The 17,908-nt window shown below is 35.0% G+C and overlaps 2 protein-coding genes and 1 pseudogene across 2 annotated transcripts; 1 reads left to right on the forward strand and 2 right to left on the reverse strand.

Annotated features, from left to right (window-relative positions):
• Positions 1-4,435: 4,435 nt before the first annotated feature.
• On the reverse strand, positions 4,436-5,153 carry LOC123886918. Its single transcript, XM_045936191.1, has 2 exons — positions 4,512-5,153; positions 4,436-4,459 (listed from the first exon to the last, which is right to left on the reverse strand). Exons 1-2 carry the CDS (start codon positions 5,151-5,153, stop codon positions 4,436-4,438), a joined length of 666 nt encoding a protein of 221 aa, XP_045792147.1.
• Positions 5,154-7,041: 1,888 nt separating this feature from the next.
• On the reverse strand, positions 7,042-10,605 carry LOC123886920 (probable polygalacturonase At3g15720). Its single transcript, XM_045936192.1, has 9 exons — positions 10,462-10,605; positions 10,209-10,340; positions 9,320-9,493; positions 8,554-8,761; positions 8,179-8,260; positions 7,673-7,781; positions 7,392-7,496; positions 7,191-7,275; positions 7,042-7,133 (listed from the first exon to the last, which is right to left on the reverse strand). Exons 1-9 carry the CDS (start codon positions 10,603-10,605, stop codon positions 7,042-7,044), a joined length of 1,131 nt encoding a protein of 376 aa, XP_045792148.1.
• Positions 10,606-12,245: 1,640 nt separating this feature from the next.
• Positions 12,246-14,457, forward strand: LOC123886921 (annotated as a pseudogene).
• Positions 14,458-17,908: the final 3,451 nt, after the last annotated feature.

The raw sequence follows: 17,908 nt of genomic DNA on the forward strand, positions 1-17,908 counted from the left end.
TGTTTTTTGGTGGTTGCAAATGATTTGGCGTTGTGATGAATCGCCTTGCTTTGGTTATGTATAAGCTTTTTCTGGCGGCGTCAATAATCTCGCCTTTCTTCACTGTATCTTTTTCTGACGTACCCAACTCGTAAGACTTACAGGTAACGCCAAGGCTTTGCAACCTTTTTATTTTTCTTTTTCTGACGTACCCAACTCGTAAGACTTACAGGTAACGCCAAGGCTTTGCAACCTTTTTGTTTTTCTTTTTCTGACGTACCCAACTCGTAAGACTTACAGGTAACGCCAAGGCTTTTCAACCTTGTTTAATTTTTCTTTTTCCGACGTACCCAACTCGTAAGACTTACAGGTAACGCCAAGGCTTTTCAACCTTGTTTAATTTCTTTTTTTTCTGACGTACCCAACTCGTAGGTGGCGCCAAGGCACTGTAACCCTTGTTTAATAATTTTTTTTTTTTCTGACGTACCCAACTCGTAGGTGACGCCAAGGCACTGTAACCCTTGTTTAATAAATTTTTTTTTCTGACGTACCCAACTCGTAGGTGACGCCAAGGCACTGTAACCCTTGTTTAATAAAATTTTTTTTCTGACGTACCCAACTCGTAGGTGACGCCAAGGCGCTGTAACCCTTGTTTAATAATAATTTTTTTTTCTGACGTACCCAACTCGTAGGTGACGCCAAGGCACTGTAACCCTTGTTTTTGGTTCAGCGCTCACATCTGAGTTGATCTTTAAGTAAAGATTCAGAGCTCAAGTTTGAGATAACCATTTTTGTTGGTTCAGAGTTGACCTTTATTTGGGATATGCAGGAAGATATAAACTACTAGAATTTTGAAATTCAATGAGCCTCGATAAAAACCCCCGTTGAAACAGGGGAAAAGAGTGTCTCATTGTTTTTTATTTATTTATGAAAACGGTTCTCATACATCATTTAAAAATATTGCTAAAAGAAGAGAATGGTTTTACTTATTCTTCCACCGATAAAGTGATGCTCCGTGATTAGCTATAGTAGAACTTTAGGTTTGCTACGTTCCATGTCCTTGGGAGGATTTTTCCTTCCATGGTCTCTAGGCGATATGCTCCTCCTTCGAAAGCTTCTTGCACCCGAAAGGGGCCTTCCCAGTTTGCTGCGAACTTTCCTCCTTTATCCTTTCCCATAGGTCTTTTCAGCACCAGGTCGCCTTCTTGAAAACTCCTTTGTTTGACTCTCGTATTATAACGCCTAGCGGCTCTTTGCTTTATGGCGAATTCCCTGAAATGCGCTCTTTCTCTTCTTTCCTCGATCATGTCTAGGTTCTCTTCCAGAGCTCTGTCGTTCTCTTCCTGCGTCGTGGTTTCTCTGCGCCAACTAGGAGGATTTATTTCCACCGGGATCATCGCGTCCGAACCATAGACCATTGTAAATGGCGCTTCACCTGTCGAGGATTGGGGAGTGGTGTGATACGACCAGAGGATGGGTGAGATGTGGGCTACCCAAGCTTCGCCTTTACTATCTAGCCTTCTTTTTAAGGCTCTTAGTATCACCTTATTTGCTGACTCTGCTTGTCCGTTAGCTTGTGGATGCTCCACTGATATAAAGGTGTTTTTGATTCCTTTGCTTCGACAGAATTCAACGACCTTTTCGCTAGCGAATTGTGTACCGTTGTCGGATACGATGTATTTGGGCAATCCAAATCTGCAGATGATTTTCTTCCAATAAAAGATTTTTACCTGTTCCGCCGAAATGCTGGATACCGGCTCTGCTTCAATCCATTTTGTAAAGTAGTCTACGGCGACGATGATCCATCGCGCTTGTTTATAGCCAACCGGAAATGGACCAACGATATCTACACCCCACATGAAAAAGGGCCAAGGGGATAACACTGACTTCAGTGGCTCCCCCGGAACATGATGCAGGTTGGCGTGTCTTTGGCATTTGTCACAGTTTCTTACATACATGGCGGTATCATCATGTATATCTGGCCAATAAAATCCTGCTCTCAATATCTTTCCTGCTAATGCTCTTGAACCGATATGATTACCACATGATCCTTCGTGTACTTCATTCATGATGCGCTTGGCTTCTTCAGTACTGACGCATAAAAGGAGGGGGGACGCGAATCCTCTCTTATATAGCTTATCCCCTACCATTGAATACCATGCCGCCATTTTCCTCAATTTAAAAGCCTTTTCCCTTTCTTTCGGGAGCTCATCCTTTTGGAGGTACCGGATGATGGGCGATCTCCAGTCTTCTTCTTCTATTACCATCATTACCTCTTCCCCGTTGATGCTGGGAGTTTTTATGGTTTCTTGGATAACGGTTCTATGGCTTCCTGGTTTTTTGGTGCTCGCCAACTTTGACAATAGATCTGCTCTCATGTTTTGTTCGCGGGGAACGTAAACTAATTCGAACGAATCGAAATGCTTAGCTAGGTTTTGCACCTTCTCCACGTATTTGATTAACTGCGGCTCTTTCGTTTGAAACTTCCCTGATACTTGGTTGGTTACCAGCTGGGAATCACTCATGGCCTTCAGCTCTTTTACCTCCATATCGCTTGCCAACTTCATTCCTGCTATCAAAGCCTCGTATTCCGCTTGGTTGTTGCTAGCTTTGAAGGCGAAACGTAGTGATTGTTCTATCATCACGCCATCCGGTCCTTCCAGTACTATTCCGGCTCCACTTCCTCGCACATTGGAGGCCCCGTCAACTGAGAGTGTCCAAAACGCCGTTTTCTCTGTTGTTGGCGGAGTAGACATCTCCAATACAAAATCAGCTAGTCTTTGTGACTTAATGGCCCCTCTAGGTGAGAAGGTGATGTCAAATTCCGATAATTCCACGGACCACGCCACCATCCTTCCTGCCAAGTCTGGCTTTCGGAGGACGTTCTTGATAGGGTAATCTGTTTTAACAACTACCTGGTGGCTTTGAAAATACTGCCTTAACTTCCTGGCTGTGACAACTACCGCGAGAGATAACCTCTCTATTCTTTGATACCTTGTTTCTGCTCCCCTTAAGGTTCTACTTACAAAATATATAGGTTTTTCTTCGCCTTCTATTTCTTGAACTAGAGCTGAACTCAAAGCTCTATCCGAAACTGCGAGATATAGGTAAAGGGTGTTACCTGGTAATGGGCGTGTTAAGATGGGCGGTGATGCCAGGAACTCTTTTAGTTGTTTGAAGGCTTCTTCGCATTCTGGCGTCCAGGAAAACCTCTCATTTTTCCTCAGAGATGCGAAGAAGTGGAAACCCTTTTCTCCCGCACATGATAGGAATCTGGATAGTGCGGCTATTCTGCCTGTCAAGGTCTGTACTTCTTTCACGGATGTAGGGCTCCTCATGTCTATGATGGCTTGGCATTTTTCGGGGTTAGCCTCTATTCCTCTGCTGGTGAGCATAAACCCTAAGAATTTTTCGGCTTGTACCCCAAAAGAACACTTTGCTGGGTTTAGTCTCATGTTGTACTTTCTTACTGATCCCATGATGTCCAACAGATCATCATCATGGCGACTTCCCTCGGAAGTTTTTACTACCATGTCGTCGATATATACCTCTAAATTCTTCCCTATTTGCTCAGCAAAAACCCTGTCCATCAACCTTTGGTATGTTGCTCCCGCATTCTTCAGTCCAAAAGGCATGACGTTGTAAAAGTAGTTGCAGGTATTCGACATAAAGGCTGTATGGCGGGCGTCGGAGGGGTTCATCTTTATTTGATTGTATCCGGAGTAGGCGTCCATAAAACTCAGCATCTTACACCCCGAGGCGCCATCAATTAACCTGTCTATGTTAGGTAGGGGATATGGATCTTTGGGACACGCCTTGTTTAAGTCTGTGAAGTCCACGCACATTCTCCACTTCCCGTTGGCCTTTTTCACCATGACGACATTTGCCAACCATGAGGGGTATTTTATTTCTTCGATGAATCTTGCTTCCTTTAGTTTCTCTACTTCCTCTGCTATAGCGACTCGTCTTTCTTCTCCCACCTTCCTTTTTCTTTGGGAAACTGGTTTTGTGCTGGGTGATATTGAGAGTTTATGTGTTATCACCCCTTCGTCAATCCCTGGCATATCTGAAGGTTTCCATGCGAATAGGTCAGCGTTATCCTTCAAGATTTTGATGATTCGTCTCCTCTCCTCGCTGGGCAACGCTGTTCCCAAGCTGGTTGTCTGGTGAGGGTGATCGCCAATTTGAACCTGCTCTAGGTCTTCTATAGGGCTTACCCTTCGATCTTGGAATTCCTCTCTCGGATCCATATCTGCGCTCTCTATGATGTTTATGCCGCCTGGAGTTGCAGCTTGTCTTCTTTCGAATCTCCCGCTTGCGCTGGAAGTTCGGTGTCGTATCTTTAAGCTAGACTCGTAGCACTTCTTGGCGAGAATCTGATCGCCCCTTACTGTTCCTACTCCCCCATTCTCAAGGGGGTATTTTATTGCTAGGTATAGAGTGGACATGGCCGCCCCTAATGTGTTAAAGGCGGGCCTTCCTATAATAATATTATAGGAGGTAAAAGGAGTTTTAACTACCAGGTATCGCACCTTGATAGTTTTGGCGTTGCTGCCTTCTCCAAACGTGGTAAGAAGGGAGGCGTAACCCATCACGTCCACTTGTTCGCCAGAGAACCCAACCAGGGTTCCGGAGTATGGTTGCAATTGCTCCTCTGCTAACTGCATGGCCTTGAAAGCTTCCCAGTACATAATGTCCGCTGAACTCCCCGAATCTATCAGTACTCTTTTTACATCACAGTTCAAAATTTGGACTTGTATCACTAAGGGATCATCGTCATGGGGTGCTACCTCCAAACCATCCTTTGCCGTGAATGCCAAATCTGGTACGTTTGATGGCTGAGGTTGACTTACGAGGTATATCTCCGAGATGGCTCGGCGTACATACCTTTTCCTTGCTGAGCTTGATTCGCCCCCGCCTGAGAATCCCCCCGCTATTGTATTCACGGAGATTCTCCCCTTGGGAGGCTCTCTGTTTGGCCCAGGAGGGTCTCGTGGCTCCTGCCGGGGAACTTTTGGCACGACAACCCGCCCTTGGGCGGCGTCGTCAATAAATTTGCGAAGGTGTCCGCTTTTGATTAGTTCTTCGATTAAATCCCTTAAGCGGAAGCATTTTTCTGTGGAGTGACCTCTACACCTGTGATATGCGCACCAGGCGTTATCGTCCAGCCCCATGGGGATGTTACTGGTTCTCCTTGGGGGGAGGTTTGCCAAACCGGTGGCCAGAATCTCATTTAAGACGTAAACCTTTGAGGCGTTTAATGGCGTGAGGTCTTCATTGGCGGGATGATTCCTGAATTCTCTTCTGAGCGGTTGGCGGTAGGGCTTCCCATGATGCCTTTGCCATGGGTCTCCTTGGTGGCCCCCTGATTTTGGTCGTGGGTGCTCGGGCGCTCTAGCGGCACGGCCCACGTATTCCTTCTCCTTAACGTCTCTTTGCCTTTTCTCGGCGTTACTTTCTTCGCCCTTAATATAACATTCCGCCCTCTTGTTCACCTCTTGCATCGACGAGGCTGGCTTTTGGGCTAAGGACTCATTGAAATGTCCCGCTCTTAGCCCATTGTGGAAGGCTGCCACGAACATCTCCTGATTTGGATTTGAGACTTTGATGGTGGCTTCGCTAAATCTGGCGAGGAAGTTACGCAATGACTCGCCATGGTTTTGGCGGATGGAGAAAAGACTGGTTGATGTGACTTTAACGTGTTTCGATCCAGCGAACTGGTGAATAAATTTTTTATGAAAGTCAGCATAACTCTCAATTGAGTTTCTTGGAAGGTTCATGTACCAACGCAGGGCGACATCCTTGAAGGTGCCGGCTAGTAATTTACACTTTAGATGTTCCGGAGCATTGATTATGGCAGTTTGTGTCCCAATTGCCATCAGGTGCTCCCTTGGATCCGTCTTTCCGTCGAAGGTAGGAAGGTGAGGAACCTTGATTGTTTCCACCACTTGGGCATCCCACAAGTGCTGTGCTAAGGGTTGTACGTCCATGACGCCCTCTCCCTCCTCCTCCTCCAAAATCAATTTCGCTCTTTCTTTCTCATTAGTTCTTTCGGCTTCGATGGCCGCAATCTGAGTTTGTAAGCGCCGAATCTCTACGACGGCGGCTTGCAGGGTGTTAACGTTAGAGTTGTCGTGGTTTTCGTGTTCTCCAGCCATGTGAAGATGTTTGATTTTTCGTCTAGTTGCTGTGATAGGCTGGGATCAAATGATTTTACCGCAGCCCCACGGTGGGCGCCAAAATGTTCTGGTAAAAAACAAGGGGGTTTGTATTATTGATCAAATGGTGTGAATACACTCAGTTCAATCCCAACAACCCTGGGAGTTTTTAATAAGTCAGAATCCGTCTTTTTACAAATGAGAATATGGAGCTATTTATAGAGCTTCTAGTCTTCTTCTCCAAGCAAGGGTTCCTAAAAATCCGGTCCTTAGCATCTTCTTCGGTGGTGTGGCGTGAAAATAGGGATGAGAACCTTGGTCTCCAAGCTATGGCAGTTGCGAGAAGTTTAATTCTTCCTTCTTAAGTTAGCGGTTGATGCAAGGAAGGAGAAGATATTTTCAGTAACGCAGAATCCAATCCTTTTTTGGCGTTGTCTTAGAATTGATGGTCGCGCCCTAGCTTCTAATCGCCTGTTTTGTGTTTTACCTACTTTGGGCTTATCATCCTTTTTACTCTAATTGGGCTTATTGGATATTTTCTTAAGCCCATTGTCCAGTCCAGATGGATAAAAAAATTATACTTAGAGAGAATCACATATTTGATGCATTTGTCTAAGGCAACCGCATGATTGCACAAATGCAAAAACTTAATTTTGGATTGGGAATTTTAATATGAATAAAAAATTAAGTGAAATGACCCAATTTAGTATGTCACACTCCTAAATTTAGAGGAAATAAACTAGACATAAAAGAAGAAGAATTATTTTGTATTTTTTATTGATTCCAATAATAAGTCTTCATAATGTTTTCGTATAAAAAACCTATAAAAGAAAGTTTTCGTATTTCATTGCAACACGATTAATGATACATCCTTTAAATAGGTTTTTCCCCACATAATATAGGCCTATAAAACATTTTGTTGTAGGCAAGAGACAACTGGAATAGTATTTGTAGCAGTTCCATGGGCATTGTGGCAAACCGTTGAAAGATTTTTTCCTTGATTTGAGTCAATGTTGATTCGATCTAATATAATGTTTGGACAACCAGCGGAACTGCACTCGAACTTAACAGCTACGTTGCCTTCACAAGTTCCGGTAAATCCTCGATATGTTACTTCACTAACCGAAACATCTGAATCCTAATTTCAACAAATTCAACACAAGCAAATAAATAACTATGGTTTTAGTATAACATTATGTATGAATTATTCAAATATATATATATATATATGAACATGTAGCATGTAATGTGTACCAGCTCCAAATCTTTAGGATAATGTTGATCTATAATTATTGGATTTTTAACATTAACTAAATTTATCTCCTCAAAAGTAATACGTTTTGCATAACCCGAACCACCCTGCAAAAAATTGGACAATGAAAGTGTTGTCGTTAGATTATTTAAAAGTAAGTACAAAAAATTGTACAATAAAAGATAAGAGCTAAGACTGAATAAATTTTAATGAGGATGAATTTCGAAAGATCTGTATTTTTGTGGAAAACATAAAAATATTTAACCTTATTTGTTATACTCACCGACACTGTTTTGATTCTTCCCCCATTTGTAGTCCCAATGAAGGTGCAATTCCGTACATAAACATCAGAAACTTGATCATTATCTCTTACTTTACCAAGGCTACCAACACTGATTATTTCATAAAGGTACACATTTTTATGAGATTTGTGAAAATATAAATACATGTACAATATAAATTTTACAATTCTAACACATCAAAATAAATTTGAGGATGTCAATAATTCAAATTCTAAACTAATAGTATATCATACTAAATACTAATATTTGTTTATAAAAAATCATAATTTAACATTGAAAATAAGATTTACAAATTAATTTAGGGTGTTAGTTGTCTAATCTTCATATAATAATTGTGATCTCTTGATTATAGGGAATGTACTCTTAAGATGTAATCAACTATTAATTATTACTAATAATATTTGCTCTCATTTTAATCCAAATTACAATACAAATAGTGTGTGTATATATAAATTGAACTTTAGATACAGATAAAAACATTATAAACCTTATTCCATGGCCTGGTCCACAAGTAATTCTAGTGGCGTTAATAAAAAATGAACCACCATTGATGGCAATACAATCATCACCTATTAAAAAAAGAAGAAAGTTAGATTAAATTTACAAAAAAAATGTTAATCATTTTAAGGATAATGACTATTTCTAAAACTTAATACAACTTTTAACATTTATTTATACTAAATTGTGTAAAAAAAACATTTATTTATATAATTAATATTTAGTTACTATTGACTTTTTTAATTAATTTTTCCTCTTTTTTCATAATAATTTTTGTTTGACTCTCTTTTACAAAATAACATAATGTTTTTTTAAATAAAACTAAAAATAAAAATTACCATAGGATAATAAAAAGTTTAATTACCAGATTTTATGTTTGAATCTTCTACCAAGATATTCTTAGAAAAAGAAATGTCAAAACCATCAGTGTTGGGGCTTATAGCAGGAGAATCAATCGATATTTGAGAAAATGTTGCACCAATACAATTATTAACTGATATATGAGATCTTGGGCTATTAGTGATCTTTATGTTTCTAACACTAAGATCCTTGCAGGAATGAAAATGCAAGATCTGTACCATAAGAAAAAAATGTGTCACGATTTACCCACAATCACTTTAAAATGTTAAATTTGGGACAATTATTTCAAAAAAAAACAAATAGAATAAATAAATGAGTTCGTCATTAAATTTAATAGTTTCATTTGTTAATAAATATAATTAATAATAATAATAATAATAATAATAATAATAATGGTCATGTTAACGTGTGCCCTAAGTGCACATGTTAAAAATACATTAATATAGAAATTCAATATCTAATGATACAAGAAATTTAATGCTTCAAAGATAAAATGCACAAATAATTTCAATAAATATTTTCTAAATTTATTAATTTTCTTAACATATGTCCTTAGGGCACATGTTAACATTCTTCTAATTAATAATAAAATAATAATAATAATAATAATAATAATAATAATAATAAATATATGAAATACAAAATAATTGTATTATGTGAAAGTGTTATTTTTCATTAATATAGGTATATATACCAATAAAAAATTAATTGTGACAAAGAAACGGTAAATAATGATAGAGAAAAGATAAATAATGATCATATATATATACCCCAGGTCGTTCATGTTCACAACCACCAGGACAATTCCACCAAGTTGAACCATCTCCATATGCTCCTCCTTCACCATTGCCATCAATTGTAAGTCCGTCTAAATTTTCGATTAAAATTAATTTTTCGCCACCTTTCCAGGCTTCTTTAGGTGGTGCAACTATTTTTCCTTCCAACTACAATATAGATTGCAAAATATATATGAGGGGATCGAATTTGAACTTCGTCCTTTGAGTTTAGAAAATCAAACAACGTTAATAAAATATAAAAATATTATAAAACCTTGTGGAAAACATCAAATATAAATTAATTATATTTATACTTCTTTTATACTCTTAGTGCATAATTATTAAATTAAATAAAAATTATAGTTTTTTTTGTAAAAAAAAAATGAAATTTAATAATAATATGTGAATTAATAATGTGTATCTATATCCATTTGTATGTGTATGATATGCTCACCTTTTTTGAGTTATTTAATAGATTTGTACTGACAGTGGATATATCTTTTAATTAATCATAACCACTGTCAATGATTTAAAATATTAAACTTTAGTTATATTTTCCTTTAAAATCATCTAAAAGATGAGTTGTGATTGATTGATAGTGTAAATGTTTTTACACTAACAATGCATTATTATTCTCATTTTTTTATAGAACAAAATAAGATTTTTAACATATAATAATACAATGTTTTTAGAATATGAATAGTCCCAAAGAATAAAATTACGCATATTTATATTTCCAAAATACACTATCATTTTTAAATTTTTTAACATTATAATTAATATATTAGTTTTGTCCATCAACATAAAACTAATAGGTGTTATATTTATTTTTATTTTTTTCAATAAAAGGTGTTGTTATATTTATGTTGAATGCTACTTATACCTGAATGTGAATTTTGGCGTTACAAGGACCACTAAAATGTACTTTTGTCACAAAAAATGATTTTCCTGCTGGTATAATTAGTGTTGACTTTCCTCTTGCTTTACATATATTACTCCATGCACTTGCAAATGCCTGCAAATCAACTTATACATATAATTTAAAATATTGTTAAGAGTCACCCTATTGGTGACATGCCTAAATTATAAAAAATATAATTAAATATATATGTGTGTCTATATATATATATATATACTTGTGTATCATCAGATTTGCCATCACCACGTGCACCATAATCCATCACATTATAAATACCATCTTTGGTTCCAACATTCAACCTTGTACATAGACAAGGAGAAATAAAACCAAGAATGATGACAAAATTAATGAGTCGTTGCATATTGATTACAATGAAATTAAACATGTGAAAGATTAATTGAGAGTTACTATAATGATTTGTGATTGTAGTATGTTGGGGTTAAATAGAAGATTACATGAATGGAAGATGTTTTATTATGGAATATGACTAGAGAAAAAAGTAAGTGGTCAATATACGAAAATATTAAATATTTAGAATATTATTATTTTTTTCTTCTTCGGTCTTCTATTTTTAGTAATATTACTCTTATTATTATTATTTTTTGAACAAATTATTATTATTATTATTACAAAAGTGTAATTGAAAATCAGTCAAAAAGTAAAATAAATATTTACAAATATTAGAAACCAGGCCCATGGTTTTTACTTATTATTTAATGTTTAGTTATGTAACATTTTCATATTTTCTATCAATATATATAGGTTTTATTTGGGAAGACAAATAAGTTAGTTTATAGTTTATAACTTATAAGCTAAAAGCTCTGCTTGGTAATGGTCTTTCCATTATGAGCGTATAGCATATTTTACTAACTTATAGTTTATTTTTTAGACGTTATTTCAAGTAGCTTATGAGCTTAAAGCTTATCATTTTTTCTTCCAATTTTACCCCTGACATTCTACTTCAAAATTAAATATAAATTTTTTATGCCATTTCATACTTATAAGCTAGTTCAACCGTTAATTTTAATTACCAAACACTACAAATTCAATCGGCTAACATATTCGCTATAAGCTAAAAGCTAGCTTATATGCTCATCCACTATAAACTAACTTATCAGTTATCAGCTATTTTTTACCAAATGGAGTCATAATATATGTTGCCATATTTTGCTTGAATTTTAAATAAGAAATAAAGATGAAAAATATTTATTTTTAAAATTAAATAATAAAAAATGAAAAATATTTAGATTTTTTTCGATATAACCAAACTACTAGCTTAATAATGCATCAAATTTAATAAGAAGTATAAAATATTTATAATTCTATGTTGTAAAACAATAATTATATTGTAAAACCATCTTTTGTAATGACAAAAAGAACATATAAAATAATTGAATTTATACTATACGTTTGAACAAACTCACCAAATTAATTTGTAATTTTTTTAGGTGAATTAAGAGAAAAGAAAAAAAAATAGTGGGGGTGTGTGTGTGTGGAGGGAACGTAACTCTTAAGAACCAAAATAAAAGAAAGAAAAACCGATTCCTAAATGATTATACCGGATACCAAACTGGAGAATGAATCAACCGCCAACACGGACCGATTCACGTATCAATAACCCCAGTAATTGTAAAAAAAAAACAAATTGTTATGATTGAAGATATTAATCGATTAATCGTCAAGTGTATAATATTTTTCTTTTCAAAATTCCATTATGAAAATTGACGTGTCAGTTACATGCAAACCAAAATATTGTATGACTTAAGTAAATACTATTATTTTTACTATTATTATTATTATTATTATTATTATTATTATTATCATCGGATACAAAAGGGGAATAAGCCCAAAAAGAGAGAAAACTAAAAAGTAACAAGTCTAGGGTAGTAATCCCCATATTATTATCAGCTAGTAACAGAGAATTCAATCTAGTCGGACATTGTTCATATACACAAAGACCAAGTTTGTGTTCACATCTCATGTTAACAAGAGCATCCGCACATGAATTCGCCTCACGATAAGAATGACACGCTACAACCTCCCAATCCAATGTTGGCAACCTTCAGATTTCTTGTATAATCCTCCACCCAATGACACTGCCATCATTAGAGCTCTTCAGTAGTGTTTGAACAACAACATTAGAATCTACATGCACCTTCACCTTGGTGGCTCCTCTTTCATGTGCAAAACGGAGACCAACGAACACTCCCCAAAGCTCTTTTTTCAGCTTATTTTTATAAGTTTTTCAAGATAACTTATGAAAATAAATGTATGAAAGTCTGCTTGCTTACTATGTCAAAAATGAATTTAATATACTTTTACAAAATGAAGAGTTTAGTATTAAATAGACCTTATGGGATTCTTGTAAACTAAAGAACCAAATTCAACAATCCACATGGCACAAGTTAGTATAACAAGCAAGTGATTCTAAAAGACTATGTTTCTGGTTTTCCTAAAGAATCAGACACGAACATTGTTGACACTACTATAACTCTAAGCTTCCGGAAGGTTCCAACGATGTTGTTCTGCTAAAAAATCTATACTTGTCTTGTGATCCTCACATGAGAGCTCTTATGAGCAACCCAAAAGACTCTCTAAGGCCTGGTAACTACACTCCTCAATCAGTAAGTCAATATATTTTTTCTCTGTAAATCTAAAACCCTTTTGACTTTATGTTATATTGAGCCTTAAAGTTGCTTTTTTTTTTGTGTGTGTGTGTTAATTAGTCTATCCACTTCATGGGTCAACTTTTGGTGACTAATTTTTGTTTGGTCTTATTTAACTCTCTGGTTACGAGGGAAGGGGACCATACTAATCCGCAGTCTGGCGGTGGGGAGATTATTGTTGTTTTTCGATTTTGAAAAACTGTTTTGATAAAGAATCTCTGGTTAAAACGTTTTGTGTCACTGTCCAAAATTGTACAAAGGAGACAGACACATTTACCACTTATGTGATTTGTGCTTAAAATTCCTTGATGTGTAGTTTGTGTTATTAAAATATCAGTTTCATCTTTAAATCGAGATTGAAATTGATCGAAGAATGATTGCAAAATTGAAGTTTTATTGTGCCGCTATTAATAATTTTCGAGTAACTGCAGCCGATAACTGGTTATGGCGTGTCTAAAGTTCTGGAATCTGGACACAAAGATTATAAGGAAGGTGACTTAGTGTGGGGGTTAACTAATTGGGAAGAGTACAGCTTGATCCCTGCAGCTCAAGTACATTTCAAGATTGAGCATACTGATGTTCCTCTTTCCTACTATACAAAAATTCTAGGTATATATGTATTCAACAATTTCAATTTTTTATATGTTGGTTTATCCAGAAGAATGTACTTAATGTTACTATGATATGCAGCTGCGGGCCTGAAGTTATCGTTGTCATATGTAGTACGATTTATGTTCTATTTTCTTTCTGTCTCGCCTTTTCGACATATCCTTTTTCATTGAGCACAGGTATGCCAGAAATAACTGCTTATGGCAGTTTCTTTGAAGTAAGTGCTCCGAAGAAAGGAGAGAATGTTTTTGTATCAGCCGCCTCTGGTGCAGTTGGTCAACTTGTTGGCCAATTTGCAAAATTGCATGGTTGCTATGTTGTTGGAAGTGCGCCGGAAGTAAAGAGAAGGTATGTGTCTTATTATTGTTGTTATACGTGCTTACATTTCTGATCGAAGACGTGTCTGATGTCCAACACTACAAATGCAATTACACTTGATTCATTTTCTCATATTAGCGTATCCTATATTCATATCTATGCAGTGCTTCGTAGATTTTGAATTACCCTAATTACATTACTTTCATGTGTGTCTTGATGCAACCAAGTGGACCTGTTGAAGAACAAATTTGGATACGATGAAGCTATTAACTACAAAGAAGAGCAAGACCTTGATGCAGCATTGAAAAGGTCGGTTTATAATAGTCTTGCAGTGGATAAATTTTAGTTCAATATATGTTTGTTGACATATAGTTACCGCATTTATAGTATCATCTATACACCAAATTCTTGGAGTTTTTACTGCCTCATATCAGAGAAGGGAAGATTGTGTATGTGGAAGACATAGCTGAGGGACTTGAGAATGGTCCTGCAGATTTGGTTGGCATCTTCAGTGGTCACAATGTTGGTAAACAAGTGCTTGTTGTTGCTCGTGAATAGGGATGTCAATTGAGCTCATTTATCCATCATCCATCAAATCATTCCAACTATAAATTTCCGACCAAACATTGTATAAGATAAAATTTGTTTAATACCTTAAACATATGTCATGTGATATTCTGCATGTACTGTTTTGCCCAATATTTACGTTTTGCAGATAAAACGGACTCAGAAAATCTATCTCGTTCTCTAGTACCTAGACCAATGATGGACTTAGTCAAATTTCTATATTAGTGGATCATTAGTCTAACTTAAAAGGCTCACCTATATTACTTATTTTTTAAATTCGTATTATAATAAAAATTAATTTTGTATATTTTGAAAAAGCCAACTGATTGAATCAAATCAACCTATTTTTCATTGATTAAGTTCGGTCCAAGTTTTGTGAAAAAAAATATTGTCAAAATTCAAGCAAATCAAGTTTTGCTTTAAATATTTTCCAAATTTGAATATATCTCAAATGTATTATACGGTATTGCCTCCGGTCTCAAATAATATAAGCAATAATTATTTTTTTAGATTAATGTATTTGGTTTTAATTCAGATTAAATACATTAATTATTCCATAAACTTAGAAAGAAATTTTTTATTTATGTTAAATGATTTAAAAATAGATATTCTACATTTTCAAAAATAATATTTTGATTTCTAAATATTAAATGCACAATGTACAATTTTTAAATAAATATTTTTACAATTAATTGCTTAACATATGTATACCTAAAGACACATGTTAGCCCCCCGCAACTGTGATTGGGAGGTAGCTGAAATCACTTGATGTCAGAACTGATCCTCGAATCAGATTAAATTGATGGTGAAAACTTCTTCAAAAAATTGATGGTGAAAATTAAAAATAAAAAAAAGACACATGTTAGCATTTTTCTGAAAATAAAAATAATCATACTACTATAATTGTAGAGCAGGTTTGATCCTTGGACATCGGGATCGAACGAGAAGAATGAACCCTATAAAACAAATGAGAAGAATGAATCTTCGATACACCAGCAGGAGGATTTGTTACAGATTTTCATGTGCAAGTTAGGTTTCATGAACCCAACTTAGAGTCCCACATCAAAATAGTCATGAGCCCTATATGAGGGATAATATAGGATTGAAGAATTCTTCCATTTATTTAAACCATAATTTTGAGGTAGGATTATGTTTAATTCGTATAAACTAGGAGTATACCAACGAATTAAAGAGGCTACACTTTTTTTGGAGTAGCTAGGAAGATACTGTACTAGACTTTTATAAAGTAAATCATTTTTTTTATAAGTAAAAAATGAATTATAAGGAGTATAAGGGGTAATCAACCCTTACAATTCAAAAACAACCACTTTAGAGAGATTGAAAGCAAGCTAAAGGATTGTTACACCAACCAGAGAAAACTAAATTGACATTACTTCCTAATCGACTTATGAACCAAAACCATGAAATATAAGTAATTTGGTCAACTAAGGAAGCTATATTAACACAAGCTCCTCGAAACAAAATATTATTTCGCATACGTCACATACACCACGTTGTCGCCAACCGTATTGAAAGCGCTTGCTATTTTGGCCTTTTGCTATGTCTCCAAGCAAAGTGAAGTGTTGTAGAAAGTATAAAACTTGTGCCCAACCACATGAATATATGCTGCCACACTTGAACAGTGACACGGCAGGTAAATAAAATATGGTTTAAATCCTCTTGCTCCATGAAACAAAATACAGAGCACCTCTCGTTGATATTATTGATAACACATAATGCCTTTGCAAAATAAATTATCTCTGGTTGGTAGTTTATCTAACAACAATCTCCAGCCAAAAATGCTTCCTTTTGACGGAACATTGTTCAACCAAAGTAAATCATGATTTTAAGTTCTTAAGTTGTGTTTGTAACAGTTACATTTTTTAAGTTTTTTAGGTGGCAGTTAATATTCCTTTAAATATTTTATGTGACAAATATGTCTTTTATATTTTCAATTTGTTGCACCGTTACTCTTTCAATTAACTTACGTTACTTTTTCAAAAAAAAAAAAAACCTATGTTACTTTGTTTCATCTTTGTTGTTAACGTTTCCACCATGGTGATATTTTAATGAAAAATACACATATGTTGAAAGAAATTAACTAGAATGATAAGGATGAAACAAGTTTTTGTAACGAGGGATAATTTGAAGGATAACAATGCAAAAAATTATAAACTTAAATGACTTCTTACTTAAAAACTGAAATGACTTATATATTACAAACGTGAAACTTAAAGACATATATTAGATTTGAGGTATATTCAAATTTAAGGTAGAACATGAAATGACTTATATGTTAGAAACTTAGGTTTCATCATGTTCTAATGTGAAGCTTGTTTCGTCATGAACTAGTACTTAAAAGTTGAAAACTCTAATGATGATAGACATTTTCTTTTGAACATAACAACGATTCTAATTTTTACACAATTAAAGTATTAATTGATACCAATTCGATTAAAACAAAAAAAAAAAGTAAGTTAAATCGACATTAATCAAGTCACCATCTTAGATATTAGGGTTCGTTTGGATTTCGCTTATTTTTGAGCGTATGGAAATAGTTTCTGCAAATAAATAAAGTTTTATGTTGATTCAAAAGTTTTCACTAGCAAAAATTGTATTTTTATAAATTGTTTTCTCATAAACTACATTGAAAAGCTTATAATATTGCATAAAAGCTTATTTATTTACATAAGTTGTTTCGCATAAGTTCAAATATAAGTCAATCCAAACATTCTCTAAGATGAAGAGAATAATGGGGGATGTAGATTAGACATAGTAACTGCGTGACGCAGTTACTGTTTTTAGCCGTCCAATCTAAAATCAACGCCTGAGATCATTTTTAATTGATTTTATTAGTTTGTGATATGAACCGTTAGATCATAAATCAATGATCCAAATTCATAACGTGAAACTTCGTGTTATATTGACAGTAGGCAATCCAAATTCGAGTAATGAGTATTACTTATTCTAAAGGTGCATGGGTTGTCTCCTGTAGCAGTTAGTTTCATGGAGAGAATAAGGTGCTATCTATGCCATTTATTATTATTTTTAATTTTAAATAATAATGAAACACTTGAACAAAATATATCAATGGTTGTGATTTCATGGCAGTTTTTTTTTTTAAAAGGCCGAAATGGGATTTCATGGGAGGTTGATTTCAATGGAGCCGATCTCCTCTCCTTCTGGAGAGTATCATCAACTTAAGCCACTAGGTTTGATCTAGTGGTGAGAGGTTTGAGTAGTTTGTAGGAGATTTTAAGTTGGATCATCTCAAACTCCATTGTAATAAAAAAAAAAAAGTCATGTTAAACAGTGCATCCGGTGCACTTGTTAAACATACCAAAAATAGAAATAAAACATAAAGTTAATATTGATAAAAACAACATTAAATGCACAAATTTTAAGACAAAATTTTCTTTTCTGTATGCTTAACTAGTTAACCGGGTGCACTATTTAACATTTTCCTAAAAAAAATATATCATTGCTTTGCTTAGAATTTTTTTA

This window comes from Trifolium pratense, linkage group LG5 (genome assembly GCF_020283565.1).
Source record: "Trifolium pratense cultivar HEN17-A07 linkage group LG5, ARS_RC_1.1, whole genome shotgun sequence".
NCBI classification, from domain to species: Eukaryota; Viridiplantae; Streptophyta; class Magnoliopsida; order Fabales; family Fabaceae; genus Trifolium; species Trifolium pratense.

Coding starts and splice junctions, on each gene's coding strand:
- LOC123886918 (XM_045936191.1), bottom strand. CDS start 5,153: ATGGGGCTGGACGATAACGCCTGGTGCGCATATCACAGGTGTAGAGGT. Junction 4,460..4,511: donor GCAACGCCAAAACTATCAAG/GTGCGATACCTG, acceptor ATATTATTATAG/GAAGGCCCGCCTTTAACACA.
- LOC123886920 (XM_045936192.1), bottom strand. CDS start 10,605: ATGCAACGACTCATTAATTTTGTCATCATTCTTGGTTTTATTTCTCCT. Junction 8,261..8,553: donor AGATTCAAACATAAAATCTG/GTAATTAAACTT, acceptor TTTTTTTAATAG/GTGATGATTGTATTGCCATC. Junction 7,497..7,672: donor GAAGAATCAAAACAGTGTCG/GTGAGTATAACA, acceptor AATTTTTTGCAG/GGTGGTTCGGGTTATGCAAA.